The sequence below is a fragment of the Camponotus floridanus genome, unplaced genomic scaffold, assembly GCF_003227725.1.
Source record: "Camponotus floridanus strain SB8 unplaced genomic scaffold, Cflo_v7.5 scaffold1, whole genome shotgun sequence".
Taxonomy (NCBI): Eukaryota; Metazoa; Arthropoda; class Insecta; order Hymenoptera; family Formicidae; genus Camponotus; species Camponotus floridanus.
In genome coordinates this window covers 9,874,555-9,898,065 of record NW_020229214.1, presented here as the reverse complement: position 1 = coordinate 9,898,065, position 23,511 = coordinate 9,874,555, and the positions used below count along the sequence as shown (strand labels likewise).

At 32.8% G+C, this 23,511-nt stretch overlaps 2 protein-coding genes across 2 annotated transcripts; one reads left to right on the top strand and one right to left on the bottom strand.

Annotated features, from left to right (window-relative positions):
• Positions 1 to 72: 72 nt before the first annotated feature.
• LOC105249643 (gamma-aminobutyric acid receptor alpha-like) lies at positions 73 to 21,891 on the bottom strand. Its single transcript, XM_020027057.2, has 9 exons — positions 21,688 to 21,891; positions 13,503 to 13,639; positions 11,678 to 11,870; positions 10,803 to 11,023; positions 3,841 to 3,923; positions 3,165 to 3,305; positions 2,079 to 2,231; positions 1,313 to 1,554; positions 73 to 618 (listed from the first exon to the last, which is right to left on the bottom strand). The coding sequence occupies exons 2-9, from the start codon at positions 13,550 to 13,552 to the stop codon at positions 184 to 186; spliced, it is 1,518 nt and encodes a 505-aa protein (XP_019882616.2). The 5' UTR covers positions 13,553 to 13,639; positions 21,688 to 21,891; the 3' UTR covers positions 73 to 183.
• Positions 16,022 to 18,486, top strand: LOC112637733. The gene is made up of 4 exons (XM_025407993.1): positions 16,022 to 16,165; positions 16,394 to 16,561; positions 17,440 to 17,548; positions 18,194 to 18,486. Exons 1-4 carry the CDS (start codon positions 16,022 to 16,024, stop codon positions 18,484 to 18,486), a joined length of 714 nt encoding a protein of 237 aa, XP_025263778.1.
• Positions 21,892 to 23,511: the final 1,620 nt, after the last annotated feature.

The following is a 23,511-nucleotide window of genomic DNA, read 5'->3' as shown; positions in this document are numbered from 1 at the left end:
TGATGGTACTTTAATTAAAACAATTTGAAAGATTATGTAATTATATGTAAGATTCTTACATAACATTTGCTTCTTTCTCATTCTTGTAGAAGAAAATTATCCGGATTTCTTTAATTACCAATTTTAACTCGCAAAACTTTGCAAAACTTGGAGAAGCAGGATGCGCTGCTCGATGAATGCATGTCACGCGGCATTGGAATTGTAATAGTGGATTCGTTCGCTGCGTGAGAGATACGCATACCAGTAGAAGACATTGATGGCTAGAAAAAAGAGAGGAAATACCACGCGACTGGCGCGGTCAATCTTCGATACTGAGTTATATCTGGGCGTTCTCCGGCGTCGTCTTCTAGAGGTGGACAATGTTGTCCGTCTGGAAGATAGCGAAGGTGGTGGTGGCGGTGGCGGCGGTGGCGGGGGCGTCGGCGTTGTCGCCGTCGTCTGTCGCGACGATGGACTACATGTTACGCAAGATATCTGCCAATGACCAGCCACCGCGGGATCTTTATCGGGATGTATCGAGATCGCCGATAACGGTATCACTTCTACCATTCTGTCGCTGTTTATCGTAAAGTTGTCACGATTATCGTGCCCTCGAGCGCCGGAACTTTTCCGACGCGCCTGAAACAATTCTCGCGTGAGCGAAATGCGTTTATATGAATGATTTTAAATTATATTCTCTGTCTCTTAAAAGCGAAAAAAAGAATGTTCTATATATATATATATATATATATATATATATATATATATAATATCTATATATAATATCTATATATATATATCTATATAATCTATATATATATATAAAATTTATTCTATATTTAATTCTATACTATATGTGTGTGTAGTGCGCGCGCGAGAATTAAATATAGAATAAATTTTAAAGTATGTAAAATAAAATTAAAAATTTAAATTTTTTAATTTAAATAAAAAATTTAAATTCAAATGTTTAAATTTAAATTTAAATTTTTAAATTTAAATTTCAAATTTTAAATTTTAATTCTAAATTTTAATTTTAATTTTAAAAAATTTAAAAAAAAGAAACGTCAAATAGACTATAAATGACGATTTTTTTAAACATAAAAGTGGCTATAACTTGGAAATGACTTATTTCCGGATCTATATTTATACAGCTTTTTTTCCTTCTTTTTGGGTCCCGAATCATTTCCGAAGTACTGCGGGAGATTTTCCAGATATATATATATATATATATATATATACATATATATACATATATACATATATATATATGGAATATGTTGAGAGACAAAATTGAACAAATGTAAAAATGTTTTGTAATTAATTTTTTGCTCACTTTTCCGTCTACGTCTTCTTCCCCGCTCGAACTTTCAGTGTCGCTTAGATCAGAACTGAAATAACATTCACCCGATCCGTACTTGGTAAAGTAGTGTACGACCGCAAACTGTATTATGGTAGCAAAAATGAATGCAAATGATAGAAAGACGAAAAAGTCCAGGGCAGTTGGGTAAGGGACCTTTGGCAAATCAGTTCTTGCTTCGAGTCCTAAGAATGTCATCGTCAATACGGTAGTTATGCCTGAAACAAGATGTAACGAATGACAATGGAACGAAATCTTTAAAGAGTCAAATTTGCTCGAAAGAATTTAAATGTGAGTAATGAAAAAATAATTATTTGATTAGACATAATTCTTTAATTAATAAAATCTCCCAGTAATTTACTCTGCAAAGAAAGTCGTTATTCTATTCTCTTCCGATTCTTTAATTCAATAAACTATGTATGTAGGTATTTCATTTTTGATATTCGACGTAGGAAAACCACAAGCTTAACGATGCCAGAAATTGTTAGCGCATTTACGGTACGTTGAGAAAGCGTTGCATATTAAATTATGCGGTTTGCGCGCTCTTTCGCTTGCGGTTAATGTAGATTCCTTTTGATACATTTTGTTTCGCACCGCACTATATCTTCCTATAAGTATTTACGGTACACTTGTAACTTGTCTCGTGAATATATGCCAAAACGACATCAAGGGATACATGTTACAACGATACAAGTCTCAAAGAACGCTTAAATTATTAATACCAATGAGTAGCGATTCTCACCCAACGACACTCGATCGGCGGTGGCTTCTCTGTTTAACCAGAAGGAAACCCAAGACAGGACGACCAGCAGGACGCAAGGACCGTATACTTGTATTAGAAAGTTACCCATGTGTCTTTGCAAGTGGAAGTATACCAGAAGCATCGAATAATTCGCTAAAATATATTTTAACGTGTGTTATTGAGAGAAAGAAAGAAAGAAAGAGAGAGAGAATAATGTAGTCAAATATTAAAAATTTTAGAAATAATCACTTTTAATCGACAAAAAGCTCGAGAAATTTAAGTGTTATAATTGATTCGAATGATTTTTATCATGTAATTTTTGTACATGAACCAATACAAATTCTCCGACATGAGCCAACACAAATACACAAATTTCTCTCTCTCTGTCTTTCTGTGTCCAAAATATAATTTTCATTATTTCTCTCAACGAAATATCATATCTAAATATAATGTATTATTACTATACAATTTATTATTATAGATAATAAAATTGTTATACAGATTTCTTCATATAAATTAAATTTGATGATTTTAAGCAGATTTCCTCTGTAAGTGTGCAATCGAATCAGGAAGTAATAGGAGCCAAATCGATTGTTTGCCGTTTACTAATTGATAATAATCCAATTAAAATTTGCAGCCGAATCTTCTAGAATGCTTGCTTGTGTAAAAGTCAAGAGAGAAAAAAAGAGAGAGACAGAGAGAAAGAGAAAAGACGAGAGCCGTCTTTAAGAGAAGACTGCAATTAATCGTCGCTTTTACACGCCGACTTTCGACGCTACTTTTCCTCATCCTCTGTGTTCCTTTCGTCGTCCTCGATATTCGACGGCAAAGTGCACGGAGTACTTTTTCCTCGCGACCGAATTTCTTACAGAAATTCCAATTTGCGGCTCTTTAAACCTATTTATTAATTTATATGAACCACTTGCTCATCTTGTCAAAGTTTTATTTTTATCAATTTTTACGGAATTATTTTTTCATTCCAAGATATTACTATCATTGCATCAACTTTTTGTTTGTTTGTTTTTTATTTTTGCAAGAAGAAATATCGCTAAATCGGATATTCTTGATGCGCGAGGTTTCACTTACCATGCGAGAATCCCGGTGCAGTGGAGTGATTCGCGGTCGGATTGGCGACCAGATCAAATTGCGACAGTTTCATGTCCTCCGCTATAGCGACCTGTCTCGCGCTGTTCCACTTGTAGATTACATCGCGTGTCGTGTAGCCAACTATAAACGGATTAATTTCACACTGCCAAAAGGATTAACGTGTCGATCTAACAATAGTTGACAATCGAAATCTGCCTGTATCTCATCTTTCTGACCATTTAAATACATACGATAATCGTGGGAAAAGACGCGATGTAAACAAATAAATTTGACACGGCAATAATTAAAATTAATTAAGCTTTATAAATTTATATATTTGATGTGTTATTTTAATACATGTACGTATGTATATCGATTCACATATGCATATCCGATATATGTATAATGTATATCTAATAATGCATTTCTAAATTTGTAATCCTTTATTTTAATGGATTAAATTGATAATACAAGAAATTACGCCGCACAATATTTTTATAGGATTTTACAAATCATCGAGCGACGAATAAATATGACTCCCGTTACCTCGTCGTCGTGATTTTACAATGGATCGACAGAAATACGTATGTCGCGAATATGGAGAAAAAATGAAAAAGAAAAGGACAAATGACATCTTCGAGGATCAATGGAATAAATAAATTCTTAGTAAACTTACAACTGCCGAATTGCAATGGACATCTCTGTATATCCATCGGAAAATCTTCGAGATTCATCGGACATCCCGCTTTGATGGTAAGTCTGAAATAATACAAGAAATTCAACACGTGTCAATGTATAATTTTAACATATATAACACACACCCACATACAATTTCAATCGTTCTTAATTAAAAAATTGTCGATATATCCCAAGATTAAAACAAATTATTTTAGTTTAATCGCTAGTAATTGCAGTATTCAATAATGATAACAATTCTGAAATGTACTTTGCACGCTAAACGAAAAGGATCCGCAAAATTCTCGCTTCTCATCGGGCGATATTTGCGAAATCGATAAAATGTTTCTCTCAAACGCAAACGCATATGAGAGTAGTAATGCAAATCTATTCGAGTTTGATCGAGTTATCGCACTGTGCGTGATTTAACTCTGTCGAGGAAGTTAGGACCGAAGGATGAGATGATCCGTGGCTAATCGGATCCATCACCCCTAGTACTCTGCGGCTCGTTCGATCGCTCAATTTGTGGGAGCCATAGGTTCCTGCACAGCTTTCCTGCATCTCAGCATATGCATCGTGAGTCTGACACGCGATTGCCTTCGTCGATTTCTCTGTCAATTTCCGAGGACTTTATTGCAGTTTACTGTAAATTTACGACAGTATTCTCTTACAGATACAGTTTTTTTTTTCAAATTTTAACAAATCTGCATAAAGATAAAAATAAATTTGATGAAATCAAATTGTTTCCTTTGTTCGATATATTATATGATACGCGTAAATATTATCAATGTTTTAAATAATCTATAATATATCAGATTATTTGAAAATACACATTAAAAATATAATTGACATATATATGTAAATATTGCGATTTAATATTGAGATTTAAAATAAATGATTTTTTGATATATAGTAGGGAAAAAATACTAATAGGGAATAAAAAGTTTTAAAATATAAATCAACAATTATACATATTTCTAATAATTTTTAAGTATCATATGGAGAGAATATACTATATATAAATAAACATTTTTCTTAATTATGCACCTTTGTCTTCGACAAGTTAAAAGGAGAAAGTTTATGTATTATGTATTACGTTTCAAAAATAATTATATCCGTATGTATCATTAAGAAGATGAACAGGTTGCAAAAATTGATACAAGAATATAGATAATGAGTAATGGCTTATAACAATACAAGAGAGAAAATGAGAATTTTCATATCTCGCACAAAATAGAGTTTCAAATCTTTCTCACAAAATATGTACATATTTCTCTCACGTATCTCGGCGACATACTTCAAGATTGGCCACGTTTTATGCCCGAAGATGGGACTCGGGCAATTTGCCTCGAACGATTTTCAGTTTCAGTATGTCGCGACTGCTTTTTATCCCTGGTAAGGCCGGATCCGGCAACAAAACCGTTAGGACGGTTACCGAAGGAAGGATACCGATTATTGGGACATGAAAGTTGGAATGCATAAAATACGAGCAAATGCGGCTGCGTATTTTAAATCAGTTTCCGATTATATTCGACGTCAAGGTAAACGAAAAGCGCTTATTGAAGCGCTTGGCGACACGTGTCGACCAATTGATATTGATCGAGGAAAATACTGTTTCGATTGTGCGAAATAAATGCGCCTTCAAAGAAATGCCACTTTGTTTCCTGTATGTCAGTTCATTTGAAAATATCAATCATTCACGTTCAATTTTGATCATATCGCACATTAAACTTCCTAAACTAACATAGGACAGATGGCTGCTTTCACGCGTGAGTCTACAATTTATTACAATTGATGTATCCTTTTCTATTTCTCTCTCATTCTTTTTTCCAAAAACTTTGTGATGAGAGAAAATAAAAGCAAAAATGTTATTCTTTTATAATGACAAGTTTCCTCTGTCTCATGAATAACGATGAGTGCGGCGGAAGAAGCATGAGATGAAACAAAGTCGAATGAGATGAGATTAAAAGAAGGAAAAGAGGCTGTAAGGGAACGCGAGAAAAGAATTAACCGAGCGGCGAGAGAGAAGTTAAACGGTCCAAAAAATAAATAATTCACGGCGATTTTAAAGGCTGTATCGTTGGAGTAGAATTGTTTAATTTGTATTGTTTATTTGCATGAAATATATAAATTATTTGTGCGTTATAATTTACGCGACATGAGAGACATCGGATCTCAAGGAGTTAAATCATTGATGAGTGATTTTTATCTCGTCATTCGCGCGCAATCTCCAATGTCTGATGAAAATTTTTTCAATTTTAAATTTCACTTGGATGAGAGACGTGTATATGTTAAGATATGCACACTGATGATATTAAAAACTCATAGAATACGTATGCTAATTAAGCATATTATTTTTATGCAAATAAGTGATCTTGTCGACATGTTAAGGTCATCCTAACGGATGTAGTGCCACAGCCATCGTATTTTCTCTTTTTCCATTAATTTTTGACCGTCTTCATCCCGTTTTGCAAATAAATTTTACAATTAATACGTATCCATACTCGTTGCCAGCGATGATGTAAAAAAATGAAACATATATAGATTATCAACGATTGTAATTGATACAAAAATATATTACATTTATAAGAAGAGATACATAAGAAAGTTTTACAGTATTCTCTAATTTTATAAATTAATTATTGAAATGAAAATAATAGAATTGCACGGTAGGCTTTGACTCTACAAGAGGTAGAACAAGTTTAATTTAATTTTTTAATGTTGCGAATTCTCACGTGGTCACACGTGGTCTACCCCGTTATACGTCTAAAAGCTCTTGTAAAAGCTTTGCTTCCTCCATCCGTTTACCATGTCAGACAAGTCCAGCTGACAAAATTCAACAGATCCAAGAGGAAATCTACTAATCGGCAGAAAGAGAGAGAGAGAGAAAGAGAGGGAGTGGGAAGGACGGAGGGGAAGGGAGAAGGATATATATATATATATATATATATATATATATATTTTCTGCTCTAGCATAGTGTACACTTTACGCTTGACATATTCCCACGAAATTGAAGACTATATATATCGTTCTCTCTCTTGTAAATGCAACGGGTTACTTCAACAACTGGTCGTCCTTTCGTTCATGCGTGCATCGCAACTTGTCCTCAATGCTCGTTTTCACTACAGTAATCCATCTTTTCTCGATCGCCTTAGTTTGCTTTCTCTCTATCTGTGTTTATTTCATCGGTTATTACTGTTATTAGTACGCGGTGCTCTATATTTGCTTCCTCTCATGCTTCCGCTATGATGACGGTGGGCTTGATTAGTGCCGATTAACAGCGCAATCTCGCATCACTATTGGTAAAATTGAATTCTACAAAACTGTCTTCAACATGAATTAAAGAGAACAACTCTCTCTGCTATATATTATAATTATATAATGTATGCTCCGTTTCATATTTCGAATTTTTAGCTCGTTTGGATTTTTCTTACGTTCACACTTTTAAATGTCAAATGTTATTTATATAAATGCGCGAAAGATACAGTTTTCACATGAACTGATCAATTCTACTTTTTGTAAATTTATTAATTTTAGAATTATAGAACATGTTATTGCATTTTTATTAAAATAAAAAAATTTACAAAAATAGATTTATGATCAGTTTGGCTTTTGTGTGAGAAACTCATATAGCGATTCAAATTGTTCACAATTCTCTCTTTTCATTACTTAAAAAAAATGTAATTAAGAATCGAAATTCTGCATAAAAGATTTGAAATGCACTATTGATCGAAAAGGAGGAAATGTATATCTTGAAGAATGAGAAAATCCTGATCAATCTGATATTATTTTCGGTTGCACATTAATCGCGAAATTTCGTTAAATAGGTGGCAGTTTGCGACGGCATTAATTTAGATGCAAATTTCACAATGATGCGAGATTGCTCTTGATTCTCCGCAACAACATTAGTACTCACGGTACAGAATTTCTAATTTTTCATCGCTAGAATGCGAAACTTAGTCAACTTTGGCATTTTAAACGTGTACCGTATGAAAACGAGAATTTATTCTTTTTTTTTCATTATGCTTCGTACGATGGAGAACGCGAAATGAAAAAGATAAAATCAACGCGATTGCTACGATTTAATAACTAAATACTACTAGTAAATATTGACATACAGAGAAAATGTGATTATTTATTATTGGTACGCTATTAATACAATTATATTCGATGGAAAAAATTTTTCTCTTTCTTTTCTTTAAAATTTAAATAATAATAATTTTTATATAAAAATTTAATTTAAGAATTGTCTCTTCTTTTCACACGCGTACATGCTTGTTATATATAATTTTACATTACATAGAATAATAAATTTTTATATCAATAAACTAGTTATTATAATTATTATAATATATATATATATATATATATATATATATATAATATATTATAATTAATTAATTATAATAAACCATTTATTTATCTACTGCATGACCCGAACATATCATCTAAATTATAGTAATAAATCGACATAATTTAAATAAAAGATTGTATTTTTGTAAATTCTATATCGACTTTTGATCAACATCAATCCACGAATCTCGGAAATGTTGAATTCAACCAAGTTCCGCAAGCGCTCTCTTTTTCTTTCTCTGGTTTAGATGAGTCTCGATGGCTGGATAAAAGGCAGTGGCAGCTAATAAAGTGTCGAGTAAATAACACCACGGACGTGATCACGACATTTTCCAGTACGAATGGGTCCGGTCGGTCAGAGGAAGGTACGGGAACCTCCTTTTTCAAAGAAGGAGAGATGAGGCAGCGATTGCAGAAAAGTTCCCCGCTCTCTTCGATGAAAGGTTTCCGTGTAATTATATCTGCAGATGTTCCCCATTTTATATCTAATATTAATCAAATAATAATTTTCCCTAAAAATTGTAGTAGAAATTCATAAAAATTCACTTGAGAGAAATATATATCCTATCTTAAACTGAAAAAAAAAAACTATAATAGAAAGTAGTTTTGACATAAAACAAAATTAAAGTAGATGGAAAAGGAATCTTATATCTTGTTACAATTATTATTTCCCAACATTTATTATATATTTAAATGTACAAGAATAATTGTAAATATAATATGACAAAAAAATTGCAGCGTGATAATTAGAATCCTTTTTTCAACAAATTGGAAACGCAATGTGTGCTGAAAGTTGTTCGAACGGAAAGATTGGCATATCCGATAATTATGAATTTCTCGGAAAATATGCGGCTGCATATATACATCCATATTATTCCAATAATAACATCCCGTATTTAAAACAATATTATGACATTACGATGCATTAACATACCGCAGAAAACACACGAAATCTCGGGAAAAATGGAAAGTGCAAAATATTATTTTTTTCCACAAGCTTATTTTGATCAGTCTCTTCTTCCCAGTCCTATATACAAATATTACAGTCGGTGAAATTAATAGTTGTACTATATAAGTATGTAATGTCAGAGAATCATATATTTTTTAGCACAATAGCTAGCAAATAAATAATATCAATAATAAATGTTTAAAAAAGAGATAAATATTTAAAAATAAAGATAATTCGAATAAAAATCAATATCCAATTGAAAATTTTATCAAATTGAAACAATAAATACAGACAAAATAAATGAAGAAAAATTTCAGAAAAATCTATGTATTATAAACAAAAAAATATGTATATTAATTGGACTACAGTCTATTTAAGATAGCTCCAATACTAACATTCTAAATGTGAGCATTATCCCCGAAACACATGTTACATGTTTTCTTATTTAAATTTCCAAAAGACTTGAATGGCTCAAAAAGTCCAAGTATTGGATAGCTCGGGTACTTTGGGATCGCTAAACTCATATTCACTAGTCAAGAGTATGCCTCTCATGCAGAAAGAAGAAAGGAAATAAAGGGATGAGGTATATAACATGCGGGATATTTCAGTTTGTCACTCATATGTTCCTGCCTCCCGTTCGAGTCGCACTTTATCGAGAGTTTGGTTTGTGTTATTACACAAACCAAATACAAATATATGGAAATGGAGGGAAAAGGGGAGGGAAAGAGTGCTGCTGAATCAAGCGATAAACCAAGTTTCCTCTTTGTTAATCCGTTCCCTTTCTCTTGACCTAGTCTTTCGGATCGGCCCCATTGTATGTCCATGACAGAATTAACCCTCGAGTTCGAGATGTTTCAGAACTTGCACATGTCACGTCGCTGAGAAAAGATTTGCAAAGATTCGGCCGAGTATGCACCGAATCATGTACTTGCTGCGATCCTATCTATGTAATCTTATCGCTTTATTCAGAAAGCGAGATATTACACGTTATTAATAAACGTCAATTTCCCTTGTTTTATCGATTCGTAATCTTTAAACCAATTTCTCTTGATTTTGTACAATTTTATATGTATAAGAACCAAAAATTTGTTTACAATTAATAGAGCATTTGGTTATATCACATTCTCGAATAATGTAGAGACATTTAGCGAGAAGAAAAAATGTGACAAGGGGAGAAGGAGATATTCTTTATAAGCAGCTATGACAATAATAAGAGATGAAACCAGACAAAATCCAGGTCATAAATTTTGCGACGCTTTTGCAATCAATCTTGAGAGAGAATTGTGCTCGTAACAATCGTCTAATACGATGACAGAGACTAATTTTTTTCTCGTAATGGCATAATAACACATTCGATGCAAACTATGATGAAATATGGAAGATACATAAAGGCTCTTTTTATACCGAGATCGTTGATATAATAAACGATGATTAAAATAAAACAAAATATATTTACAAATAAATATATATAAACAGTAACAAATCCAAGGATTATTCGTTGTTCTTGCGCATGTTTTATCATATATTAAGACTGCGAGAAATTTTTCTCTCGTACGACAATCTATTTTTTGCATAAAAGACAAGATTTATAGAAAAGTCGCCCATCCTTTTTAGTGGAGATTACGATAACATTCGAGATATTAATCGCGATCATGCATACCTTGAGCTGTAAAGTACTCTGCCATCCTGATAAAGCCTGACGAACTTATTCGGGCTGGTGATCGTATGCAAATAACTGTGCTTGCCATTGTAGAAGTACGTGTCGGGTTTCCAGATCTTTGCCAACATAGAAATGCTCAACGCGAGCGTTTCCTTACCACCCTGAAAGGCTAAACGTCTATCGACCCATGATTGTCGAAAATAACAATCCATTGAATACGTCTGTGAAAAATTTCAAAATTCGATAAAATTATTTCGGTGTGCATTTTATCGATATCGTGAATATTTTGGATCTCTTTTTTTATTTATTCTCTATATTTCATGTCAATTATTGTTACATAATTTTCTTTTTTATTAATCGAGTATTATTTCCAAATTGTTCCAAATTTTTAAATAACAAAGATACTTTTTCTTTTTTTCGCGTCAATGTGACAAGTGGTTAAATTTTTATCATGTATATTTAAAAGCATATTAAAGCATATATTACCGATGAAATGTTATCCTTGCAATTATAATATTTTTATATGAAATAAATAAAGTTCAGGAAATCGATCATGCGAATTTTGCTACTAGAAGAAGAAAGTCTAGAAGAGAAGAAAAATATTTACACAAAAACTTTAGTAAATTTATCTTTACGTGATTTGTCAAGCGATACAATAAGACGTGACTTTATTAACTCCTTCACGCGCGTATTATTGACACAAGACTTGAAACGATAAAAATGAAATAATCGGATAAATTGAAGATAAAAAATTTGATGCGCAAAGATGTATCGGTTTCATATGTACCTGATCGATTTTCTGATTTAGGCAGCACGAGCCTCGAGAGTGTTTGTCTCGCATACGCCGCGCGAGATGAACAAAAACTATGACTGACCATATCCACTTCGGAAATGGGACCCATGCTGCGTACCATGATATCGACCTCAACGGTAGCCGGGGGCCCGCCAAAGTCTGGCCTGATGCTGTTGTCGTAACCGCGAAGCAAATTGTCCAGCAGGTCGCTAATGTTGCTGTGGTTGTTGCTTTGCGTCCGCTGTCTAGCAGTGATTCTCGTACCTGCGGCCATTCTAAAACAAGCGTCATAATTCCATCCTTTAATGCAAAAAAGCAGCTTCGCAGCAAGGTGCTTTCAAAATTTCCGAGCGTCCCTTTTGGACAACTCTTTCGTCATTTGTAAAATATAAGATTAATCGTGGATGTTGATCAATTCGATACGTAAAACTCGAAATTTGGACTCGAAATTTTCGTCGGAGGATGTATTAGGTATGTCTCGCGTATAACAAGCAAATTGATCGATTGATTTGCATCAACGCAACACGTCGGAAGCGGTTTTCGGCTGTAGGGGAGTGCGCGCAACTAGTCGAAATTATCGTGCCCTAAATGCTTGCGTACGTATTCCAGTAATTCTCTTCACACAATTTCGCGCATATACCAATCCATCTACTCATATATGGCCGTATGTGTATACGGCAAATACGTATGGGGTAAGCCACGGTTTATTTTCACTCAACCGCGGCGGCGTTCCGAATCCTTGGTGAATATCTGCAAATATCTCTGTATGCAGCTCGTGCAATTAAAACGTCCGAAATTCACGTGCGGGAGAAAACTAAATTAAACCGGAATCACACTTAAAAAGAGCATTAAACAAAGCCGCTCTCTGCTTTCAATACTCGTCATCGCATGGCCGAATTTAGCTTGTATTGTTCGGTTTTAAATTTTTTAAAGAAAGAGGACTTTTTTGCGCTGACGTGCATTAGTTTAATTATTTAATAATTAGAATACATTTTTAATTATTACATTCTTTGGAATATGAAATTATTCTTTAATATTGGAGGAATTAACTTTAAGAAATGATTCACGTTAATATTAGATAATGAATCGTATATTAAATAATTATTTAATAATTAAACTGCACGTAATAATTTCATAATAATTGCTTACTTATAGTATACTTATAGAATATCGATTATTTATTGACATAATCTAGTCCTCTTTTTGTTCTTGTATGATGTTCGTGTGTGATTATATATGTGATAATTTTCTATTATTTTTTATATGCTTATTAAGAAAAGAATAGAAAGTGTATACATTTAATTATTAAAAATTGGAAGATAATTTTCTAGATTAATTTTGATTTATAAACTTTGACAAATTTTTTACGCATCAAACATGAAAAAACTCCACCCCTTCCATGTGTAATTGTTATACACACGTTAACCACACGTTTGATTCTCACATTATACTGTTACGTTGATAGTCAATGATATTTGCTTTCACGACAGGAATATTACATTAATATCTGTCGTTAATAATTGTAATTAATTGGAGCATCAATCCCGTCGTAATTGAGCGAGGAAAAAAGATCTATACCCGCGACAGTTCGTATTCATGTATTCCATGATCAAATCGTTTAAACGAAAGCGGACTGTTTTCAATGTATGTAAAAATAGTACTTCCAATTATACGAGTCGTGTATTCAACAACGATGAACGAGTATAAGATTTATTTATACGCTAAAGACCGCATCGCCTCTCGTTAAACGAATGCGTAATTAACCGCGTAATTTAGAAATCGTTTCAAACTACCACGCCGTCGAATTCAAATGAAAAAAAATCTCGCTCCAAGCGAATTTTATAATTGGCATCATTGGAATGTATACGATGAAATATAGAAAGATCTACTTCGTAGGTTGAACTTACAAAAAGAATGTGATGAGGTTGGCAAGAGCAAGCAAGACTCTTGGCTTCATAATGTTTCAGGCCGAAATCTTTATTTTCTCCGTATGAAGACTCGCTCATCAATTCGATTTAATGAGAAGATTGTTCGACATTTCGCGCTGCAACAAAAATTATCATATTATTAGTCAAGGTATGTGTTGAAGAAAAAATCTCTCTCTCTCTCTCTCTTTTTCTCTCTTCTATTAATAAATTATTAATAAATTTAAAGATAATTTAAAAGATGCATAGTAATCATAAACTTACTAATGGATGTATTTTTATAGTCTCATTTATCTCTTGTCAATATTGATGAACTATTTAGTAAGTATTTTGAATCGATAATGTAAACAAAGAACCCCGCTTTTCAACATAGTACAGAATAACGTTGCCTTTCGTGAGTTGACTGATGAGAATTAGACTGAGAATTTGATTTTGCTTGTATGAATAACACGGTGATGATGCTCGTGCGCGAAACAAACGTTTCTTCTTTAGGTATAAACGAGGCGGAAAATAACGGTGTGTTTCGAAGCTTAATAATGAAATTATTTTATGTTTCGTGAAACGTAACGTTTTGTTCGATAAGCGTTGATATCGGATTGTCAAGTCTCTTTACAATTAATAACATTGATCGAGTATAGCTTGAAAAAAATAATAATGTATGGCGATTGTAACGATTGTATAGAACATGAGGCGATTATTATTTATGCATGATAATTTGTATGGATTTTAGTTTAAATTTAATTTATATACAAGTAGCTATATTTTTCTCTATATGTTTTTATGTGTTTGCTTATTATTTTTTTATAATATATAATAACTTTAAATGATACAAACTATTGTCTAATTGACATTGCAAAGGGTTTAATTTTTCAGAAATTTTTCAAATTTTTTAAGCATCTTTTGCGCTTTATTGCAATTTTGAGCGTTGACGCGCGATAACGCGTGATAGACGGGTGTCGAATCGGTAAATCCTAGCGGTAAATGCATAAATTCGCCACCTGCACGCCGCGGTACGTACATTCGTCATCTCGAAAATTGTTTGTAGCAAAAGATAGCGACGTTTCAAAGCGAACTACACCGCAATGCAAACAGCTATTCGTACATACGTAAATACGAGAGTGTGCTTTGAAGAATGGGCAACGTCTAGACAGGCCTGATTATCAGCGTCGTGATTATTTGCACACCGTGTACCAGAAGCGAGGATTTTAACTATCCAACGTTGGCTTGGAAAGACTGTTTTATGAGAAAAACAATTTTTTTCACATAGTTTTTTCAAATTATAGTGTATACAATTGTCTTTTAAAAGTATGATATGATAGATGAGAGGCTGATAAAGATGGACGATTGCATTTCTATCATTTGTAATCCTTTTTTAATCCTTGCGAAATAACCGATTGGTTTTAATTCTTGAAGAGTCTTCAAAAAAATTTTTAACATCAATATCCATCTACAATTATAGCAAATTTTTGATAGATATAGCGTGCTTCAGAAATAACAATATAAAGCGACATCACATGTTATTATACATCATTTTCGTTATAATACGAATATATCACGGCGCGTCGTGTGCGCGCAACATATCTCTGTCAGCGGTAGAGAATAGACAAGTCACACGGTGTTTAACGTACGCGTGTACCGAGAAAGGGTAAGCGTTTCCCTAAAGTTTAATTCATAATTCGAGATTTCGGTACCGTGAAAATCTCTGACACTGACGTACAGTCTACATTACAAAAGCAAAATGTGCACGTGTCGATTGTCGCGTTTCCAGTAGATATTTCACAATTACACTATAGAAATCATGTAATCGAATCTAATAATTGAAAGCTTCAAACTCTCACGCCAAATTTTATCAATTTCAATGAATCTCAATCATTGAATTTAAATCGAATGCGCGTATCTCAATCGCTTTTTTAGCTAATCATCGGAATGCTTGGAATTTGCGCATCTAAGAGATGAGCAACTTGGAGATTCCGAAAAGAAAAGCATCGTCAAACAGAGGAAGCGAGTATCGCGCGAAGACAACAGACATTTCGGCGACAACTTCGACATAGATGACGACATGTCCCAACGAAATTTGCCGTGATGTTCGTGAGAGAAAGGTCGGCTCGCATTTATCGACGAATTTATCAAGACCGTTTGTTGCACGAAAAAGAGCGATTGAATGTTTTTTTGGCTTCGAGCATTCGTCAGATAATACGTGCAGGCGTGGCATTGATCTCGAAATTCAAAGCGACATCCAAAATTTGGAGTGTAATTCCGTGATAAATCGATTGGAAACACACAAAAAGAAGTGAATAAATCTACTTATCTTTACAAAGCGTAAATATTTTATATATGTGTATAACTAGAAATAATTTACGATTGTCAAACTGTAATTATATTATAAACATCCATACAATTGATTCCTTGTCGTATGTAATAATTTAAAATTTAGTTGGATCTAAATTCATCACCTAAAAGTGAACATTAGTCAAGCGCATTGTGAACTGCAAAATTTCAAAATGGTTCGACCATCGAATCCTCGACTTATGGCTCGCGTACTGGACGCAGTGATGAACCTCGGCGACACCAAAGGTTCATCGGCTCGCGAAGTTCTCAGCTTTATCCGACAAAGCAACGTGTCGCCCAAGAACCTGACAGTACAGGTTTGTAATATTAATACATTTGTCCGTCTTATTATGATATTTGAATTGTTCTTTTCCGACAATCCACATGTTAATACTGTGATTGCTATGCGAGCTACTCTAAAATGCATCGCATTTTAACATTATTACACTATTAAAGAAAGAAAAAATTCTACTGCAATTAACAATAATATTTCAGGTATAATTTAGATATATTCCTCTCATGATATGCTTGGTGCTGCATTGCAGGTGCATCGAGCTCTAAAACACGCGGTGAACGCCGGACTTTTACGACACAGAAGTGGTCGTTACAAAGCACTGGCTACTCTGAATCCCGCTTCTGGTCCTACTCCGTCTGCCAACAAGGAGTCAACTAATGGCGATCGGAAAACCGAAGAGAAGAAATCGAAATCCGACGTACAAGCGCCGATCGGTGACGCGAAATCCTCTTCTCGTCGAACACAAGAGCACAAGTATATTGCGTATTATCTCTACGATGAAAATGCCTATTTTCTTTCTCGATTTGTGAAAATCTCACAAAGATATTACAAAAGCGATGAGCTTTCTCGTTTGTAATTTTATGACTCGAATTACAATCTATAAGTAAATAAGTAATGTAAAGTAAATAAATTTCTTATAGTCTATCTCTTATGGGATAATTGTAAAATATGGAATTCGAGATAGGACACGATCGGAAATAGGTAGCTGATGATTCTTTATTTAATATTTATGAATAGAAAAAGAACCACGTCACGGCGACAAAATGGCAGACATCGTAGTAAAGCAAGAAGGAGATCGCGACGCTCGCCGTATCCTAGACGGCCCAATACATCTGTTCAGAATCGAAAAGTATATCGATCTACCAGTATTTTAAACAGTTTTGACTATATTATATTCACTAAATATATATTTGTTACACTTTCTCTCTCTCTCTCTCTCTCTCTCTCTCTCTCTCTCTCTCTCTCTCGGTCAGCTTTCCTCTGATATAAATAAATGTTATGGCATTGCTTTATTCATTACACTTTTGAGAGCCAAGTGGAGCTTCAAGTGGAGTGAATTGTAAGATGAATTTTAACAAGAGCCTATTTTTTAGAATAGCGGCAATAATATGAAACTTTAATAATTAATTTATTACGGCAAAAAAGGAATGTAGAATTAAATGATATTTATATCAAATATCGTAATAATTATGATGCATGTATTACATCGCAAAATAAATCATCATTTAACAACAAATTAAAACAATATAGAATAATATAATTATAATAATTATAAAAATTCCTTACGTGTTCAAGAACGAGGATTGGTCGGACAAATCGTTACGATACAGTTCTAATGTTCACAGCGACGACAGCGAAAGCGCCCGTACGAAGACGAGGAGTTTGAGGACCAGTCATCTGGACGGTATATCTTGTACGAAAGGGACGACGAGTCGCCCGTACCATTCAATCGCAAAACGAAACGTTCGAGAGTATCCAAGCGAGAGCTCGAGTCCGACTTTTCCGACGAGAGCGATCCCGAAAGTGATGTGGACCGAAAGCGTGTCTCCCGATGTAATTTATATCGCGGAATTGAGTAGTAGTTTTAGTGATAGATTAAAAATTAAGCGCTCTTCTTTTTCATTCGATAATTTCATCACACGAATTTTATTTATTAAGATGACTTGTGTTTGATTCTTCGACGGTGAAATTTTTAACAATCGCAGCAGCTTCCGAATTTTTATCAGAGATCTCAATTTTTAAGAGATCGATTTGTGTCAATTTGATTCTTGTACATTTCTTTTTTTTTTTATTTTTTATACAAAACAAAATGGAAGACACGATGTGTACAATTTTTGTATTATTACATTTTTAAATTTAAAAGATATAATATCAAGTTTCAGGTGTATATCTGCAAGCTATTAAAAAAATTAATTGTTGCCGAGGAAAATGTAATCTTTCTTTGGCTGAAGATCGGGATAACTTTGCGCGCATGTTACAGTTATATAATTATTATTCGTAATTCGCATGATTGATTTTGATCCTTTTTTCTCCCTCCTTTAATCCATAGATGTCACGGCGAATAAATCGTTGCGTCGAGAACCGAGACGGAAAGAGACGCGGGCAAAATCGAGAGGTAGATCGGCATCGCAAGCTCGTAGTCCGCAGCTGCAACGAACCGTGCAAGCGCGACAGTATCCGATCGAGGAAGTCGGAAACGATAGGCAGCAATGTGACGAGGATCGCGGATCTGTGGAGCGCGGTGCGGCGCGTCAGGAAGCGCACGAGGAGAAAGACATCGAGGAGACTCGCGAGCCGAATGACAGCAACAGCGGCAGCACTCTAGAGGATTTGAGAGACTAAAGGAGAAAATCACATCCTTCCACTATTTTATCCCATGTCTTTTTATTCTATCCCTTTTTCTTTTTTTCTCTTTCTCTCCACTTGCTTCGATATAGTCTCTCCCTATTATCTTTTCGACAACTGTGTACATCGAGCTATTTTATCTTGTATTTTCTTGTACTAAAATATGTCCCGTTTGAAGTGATAAATTTTTGAACGCTTTAATCGTGTAAAAACAACTTGAAATATATATCCATGTGTGTTTTGCTAGAGAAAGAGTTTTATACATTATATAAAGTGTCCCACTTTTACACACACAAATGTTATTCTTTAACATCATATTTTTCAACCAATTTCAAATTGATTTTATTTTGACTAGAACATTAAAGCAAGTCAAAGCATTTAACTTTTGATTTTGCAGTTCTAAATTATATAAATATTTGGATATACATTATCAAATCTCTATATATTAGGGACGGTCATTGTATGTAGTTTATGATGCTTGACTCTCCAATAAATTAATAATGTGTTATTAATTACGATTTAAGAGAACAATAATTGTAATGGTTGACACTTATATGTCGAATCGCCCTTAGTTACGCGTCTGTTACTGCTAATGCAACAATTTACATTTACTCATACTCTGAAATTACCTATTATCATATCAAAAATATGGACTCGAGATATATTTTCAACAAAAGGTATATTATTATATTCGCTAAAAAAGAGAGAAATGTTGCATCATAAAGTTCATAATTCTAATATATTATTATAGCTATTTATCTATAAAGACTGCATAAAGTAATCTATATATATTTTACATTGTCAAATATATTGTATTTGATTGTTTTTTTATTACGAAATGCGAAAATTAATCAAGGAGTAAAGGTGGAAATAAATTATCCAAGGAATAAGGAAACTCAACAGTATTCTCCTTTTCTCTTTACAATCATAAAAACAGTTTTATTAGAGCATAATGTTGTAAAAGAATTATTTTGCTAATAATTATTTTTTATGAAAAAATGACTCTTTTACTAAAAAGAAAAGGAAAGAAATATAAATCGATATAAAAAAATGTATTTCAAATATAAATCTAATATAAACTTCGCGTTGAAATGAGTACAAAGTTTCTCAAGAATATTATGGGCTGATGGTATATTCTCGCGCATCTTGCCACGATTCTTTGCATGTGGGGAGGGAAAGGGAGCGAAGAGATGGATTGGTATCAATGTGATTTATGAAGTTCTCCAACGAGGCATACAGATGACCGTCTTTCCGTGTATATCCTTGAGCAAAGCTCGTTTGCGATCGTGATGTCTCCTCATCGTATCGCCAAAGGATAGACGCTTTCGTTTCTGTTGGGAACCGATAAATGTATGACGGGCAAATGCCGAGAAATATTCGAACAAAGTGCGAAAGCTTCCGCTGAAGCGAGGATACTATCGTAAGCGTCACTTTTTACGGCATTTTTCTCACCATGCTCGAACGAAGCCTCGAAGCGGCGCATTTTTCAACGTAACTAAAGCTTTCTGATGTTTATCGGTTTAGCCAATGGCGTTTTATCTTTGCTAGTAAAGTTTTCCGTGCCGGATATAGCGCGCTGTCTCTCATATTCATTCAACCCTTTGCTCTACGGGACTGTCTGCCCAAGTTTGCTCGAAATTTTTGTTCCGCAAAGTTTCTTAGAAAGCATCACATTTTGCTGGCATATTTTATCTTTTAATTGTGATATTGACTAATAACAAAATAAATTATCATTTAATTCGCTGCAATTGTACATTTGATAATTATATATATATATATATATATATATATATATATATATATATATATATATACGTTTAAAGCGTTCAAGTTAAATGTTCTTAATGAAGAATGAGAACATTTTTCCTCCCAATGTGACAGAAGAAAAAGATGCGACAGCGGCTAGATAGATTGAAAGAATCGAAATAGTGAAAAAACGAGGGTACAGTAAAGGACCGTCAACGAAGTTCGTTTAAATTAAAACAGAATAAAAAATCTATTCTTGGACAACAGAATTTGACCGACAATTATAATATCATTGAAAATCATGTTACATGTAAATCATTGCTTGATATAAATGCAGAAAGTTATATTATTTTAGCAGTTTTTGTATTTAAATTTGAACAAGACTTTTGCAGTTGCAAAACATACATTTTTATCTGTTCTTGGACTCTTATTGTATAAATATTTCGGATGAAAAAATTCTTTTATACGTTAAATATTACATCACATCCATTTCGCTTATTAAATATGCATTGCTAAACACGTCGCAAACATAAGAGTTAAAAGTTGTATAAATAGATTACGTATGTGTGACATATTAAATAAATAATAGTAGAATAATACATAAAAAATGAAATAGAAAACGAATATATACATACTACATACCGAATACATTACACATAAAAGTTACTCTTTTAATTTTTTTCTCGATATCTTTGTACAATTTTTTTATGAGAGATTAAAGAAAATACTCGAACGATTAAATTTTTTCACAAAGATTAATAAGCTTTAAAAATCCATCGCACACGAATCAAGTTATTTAATTAAATTTGTGCTAAATATTGCAATACAAATTATTATTATAGAAATATTTTTTACCTTTTCGTTACAAAATATAGCCTGAGAAATTTTTAAAATTCTCTTTATTTAATTTTTGAAACAAATTAATTATTAAATAGATTTAGAATTCTCAATAACACTTTAGAAATATATGTTGAACTATAATTGAAATTGAAAAACTTTCACTAATCGGGAAAAAAATTATGCAATATGTAAAAAACTTCAAATAATATAAATATTTATATGTTTATATGTTTAATGTTGTTATCATAAAATTAATTGTTTCAAAATTTTATCAAATTTTTTTGACACATCTACATGTAATAAAAAGATGAAAAGGAAAGGGAGAAAAGAAAAACATTATAGTCACTTGTACATACATGTTATAGAAAAAGATACACACAAGAGGATATTTTAAAATATCGTTACATTTTTAAAAATGTTTGAAAATTTTTAAAACACTTTATCAATTTCGTGAATCGTTAAACAGATATCGCCGGCAAATGAAATTGTATGAATAAATATAAATATTTTATGTGCTTATGTGACACAGAAGTGAAATAATTTAGCAAAACTCTAATGAATTTTTTATGAGTCAATGTTATTCTCAATATTAAAAGTTTTTTAAAAACTTACCAAGAGCGCACATGTTTGTGTCATTTCCTAACATTCTGGAGCTTTTGACATGTCACGATGATAGCACGGATGCTTTCGACATTTTTGAGACCGGTCAAATACATTAGATCGAACCGTTTCTCGAAAATATTTTCATTGTGAAAATTATATGATATGATATCTCGATTGGACAAAGTGAGGATAAGGATCGCGAGAAGCACGTGGCGAAGCCACAACGCGCACTGACTGCTCCAAACAGGACAGCTGACGAAGGGTAGAAACGCCGCACTTTCCGCCCTCCGCTTTCAATCCCCACCAACTTTGCACTCCTTTCTCCATCTCCATTCTTCGTATTCTCGATCATAACGATCGTTGTCTTTTTTTAATTTATCTTATTTAATAAGAATAATTATAAGTTAATGAGAGTAATTATATATAAATGAGAATATTCTTATTATTTTTATAAAGGAGAATAAAATTAACTTAAAATGGAATGTGCAATAACTCGATTGATTGTGTTTAATTAAATTGATGGTTAATTATTTTCTTTGATAATTCATCTATCTCTAAATCAGTAAAATCTTCTTCTTACTAAGGTTAATAATATCAAAAAGTATATTTGTTAAAATATTGATGTTTATAATATTAATAATGTTGTAGATTAATCTTATTTACCTTTATTTATACATGTCTTGATCACAATAATAACTATAACTATATAAATTCAAGTTGCCTCGTTTTCATCGATTCTAAATTAATTATCCTCTTTTACTTTGAAGATATCAGTATGAAGAAAAAGTATTGTGAGTGATATATGATCTTTCATATATGATCCTACAAAAAGATTCTTGTGTAAGTAATCAATCAATAGAAAGCACTTGGATATATTTTTGTGACCAAGTGTAGAATGACAGAACTGATTTTGAAACGACAACATGTTTCGGGACGCAAAACTTTGCTTTCGTTCCCAAGGATGCATTAAGAGGCTCGCATGATTCTTTATTGAATCTTTGAGTTTCAGAGAAGTTTGTATAATAATAATATTTTCGATTTATGCGTGTGTATCACAATTAACAACATGTGTCTATGATATAAAAATGGTAATTTTTATGTATTACATCAATTTATATATAATTCTTTAAAAATTTTCAAATTGACTAATTGTAAGATATAGTCAAGTACTTTATTGCATGCATGTGAATATGTGTATATGAAAGAAAGGATTGAGATGTATATAAAAAATGCGTATATATTTTAATAACATCTATATATATGACACATATGACAAAATATAATATTACATATAAAATTTAAAATATTGGATATCCGTATAATAGTTTCGCTCCTCGCAAATGTTCTATAAAAATGTCCTGCAAAAACAATGAGTAAAGAAGAATTATCTAAGATTAATGACCATTTTCTTAAAGAGAACAGGAAGATCCTGTCTGTTTTCAAGTATATAGTCAGCGTATAAGTTTGCGAGCAAACAAATCCGTATAGAAAGTAAACCATGTCCTCCGCTTGTCGGAAACGCATCCAACATTACGGTCACCCGTCGTCTGCCAAAAATATCAGCAAAACCGTTTTTCACCATCAATTAAATTGACGCGCATCAATGATCAGAATTACCACAAATTCCTTCTCCGTCGTCGTTATAAATTCTCTAGAAAGAAGATGGTCATGTATGTGTTTTATTACAAGTGTTTTATTACAGTGTGTCGCTTTCTTCTACTTATATAACAAAACGTACTTTGTATAATAATAGATTTATCGTTATTAAATAAATTCTAGCAAATAGTAATTTTAATTTTCAAGAAAAGTTTAAAAATTGACAATATTATCAAT